Raw genomic sequence first — 1,401 nt, forward strand, 5'->3', positions numbered from 1 at the left:
GGAATGTTAGAGAAGGGGTGAATAGTAGGGAAGGTGGTTAAATGTAGTGAATGTGGTCCACTTGCGGGTCTTGATATTCCCATATGCGTAACCAGGTTTGTATTTCCCGATAACCTTTGGCAGGTGGAGTGCATATTTCTTGGCGTTCACAGTTTGAATCAATCTGTTTACCATCGTTTTCAATTCCCATACGCATATGGTAATGTCAAGATCCACAAGCCTGGAAACACTCTTCGGCCAATCATCAGCCAGATACCAACACCCACATACAGACTGGCTAAGAGGCTTAACTACCTGCTTAAGTCATGTGTTTTTAGCCTGAAGTCTCCAAAGGAATTCGTTGACCTTCTGCAGGAAGCATGGGCCATAGGTATAAGAGCCTCTCTGGATGTGGAGTCGCTGTCAACCAACGTTCCTGTGGACAAAACAATTAAGATGATGATGGACATAGTTTATCGTGATCCGGCTTTTACTCCCCATGACATACTAGAGAGCATACTAAGGAAGTTACTCCAAGCTTGTACTAAAGAGGCACCCTTCTTGAGCCCGGATGGGCACATGTATAAGCAAGTAGATGGGGGTCGCCATGGGTTCTCCCCTAGGTGTCCTGTTTGCAAACTTAAACATGGGTACCATAAAGCAGATGGTCTTAGTTGACACGGACTTGAAACCCGCCATATACTACAGGTACGTTGACGACATATTTATGCAGGTACCTGATGTCAGACGTTTGCAGCAGTTGAAGAAGGCATTCGGGCAAAATTTCAGATACGAGATGGAGAAGGATGGGAAGCTGCCCTTTCTAGAAGTAACAGTCGTGGAAAGAAATGGTGGCTTCCACATTGCAGTCTACACTAAGGAAAAAAACATAGGAATGTGCCTTAATGCCAACAGTGACTGCCCAGACAGGTACAAAACTAATGTTGTCAACCCTTACATCGACCGGGCTTTCACTCATATCACTGGTTGGAAGCAGGTAAATGAAGAACTCTGTAGAGTAAAACAGGTCTTAATCAACAATGGCTTCTCTAACGGTTATGTTGAAGGCATCATTAAAAGAATGGTGAAAAGCCACGCAATCTCTGAAGAGTGAACTAACACAACACTTGAACCCCCCATTAGACTGTTTTACAGGAACTTCTTTTCGACGGCTCATAAAATGGAGGAACGTGTCCTGAAAATTATTATTAATAGGAACGTTATCCCCACAGACTCAAATCAGAAGATACAATTAACAATTTACAGTCCCCAAGTGTTTAGCTGGAGGGGCTATTTTCTGGGCATAAGAAACAATTGATTTGTATTGATATTGATGATAGGTTAATATAAATGTAATTAATAAAAGAGCAATAATACAAATTAATAATGACACTAATGATTTATAAATATTTGTTCCTAGTA

The 1,401-nt window shown here is 41.7% G+C and overlaps 1 protein-coding gene across 1 annotated transcript; it reads left to right on the plus strand.

Annotated features, from left to right (window-relative positions):
• Window positions 1-586: 586 nt before the first annotated feature.
• On the plus strand, window positions 587-1,093 carry LOC138360172 (uncharacterized). Its single transcript, XM_069320117.1, has one exon. It carries the CDS (start codon window positions 587-589, stop codon window positions 1,091-1,093), a length of 507 nt encoding a protein of 168 aa, XP_069176218.1.
• Window positions 1,094-1,401: the final 308 nt, after the last annotated feature.

Source organism: Procambarus clarkii, unplaced genomic scaffold (assembly GCF_040958095.1).
Source record: "Procambarus clarkii isolate CNS0578487 unplaced genomic scaffold, FALCON_Pclarkii_2.0 HiC_scaffold_98, whole genome shotgun sequence".
In the NCBI taxonomy this organism is placed as follows: domain Eukaryota; kingdom Metazoa; phylum Arthropoda; class Malacostraca; order Decapoda; family Cambaridae; genus Procambarus; species Procambarus clarkii.

Bases quoted from the DNA above. Each gene is read 5' to 3' on its own strand.
- LOC138360172 (XM_069320117.1), top strand. From the start codon at position 587: ATGGGTTCTCCCCTAGGTGTCCTGTTTGCAAACTTAAACATGGGTACC.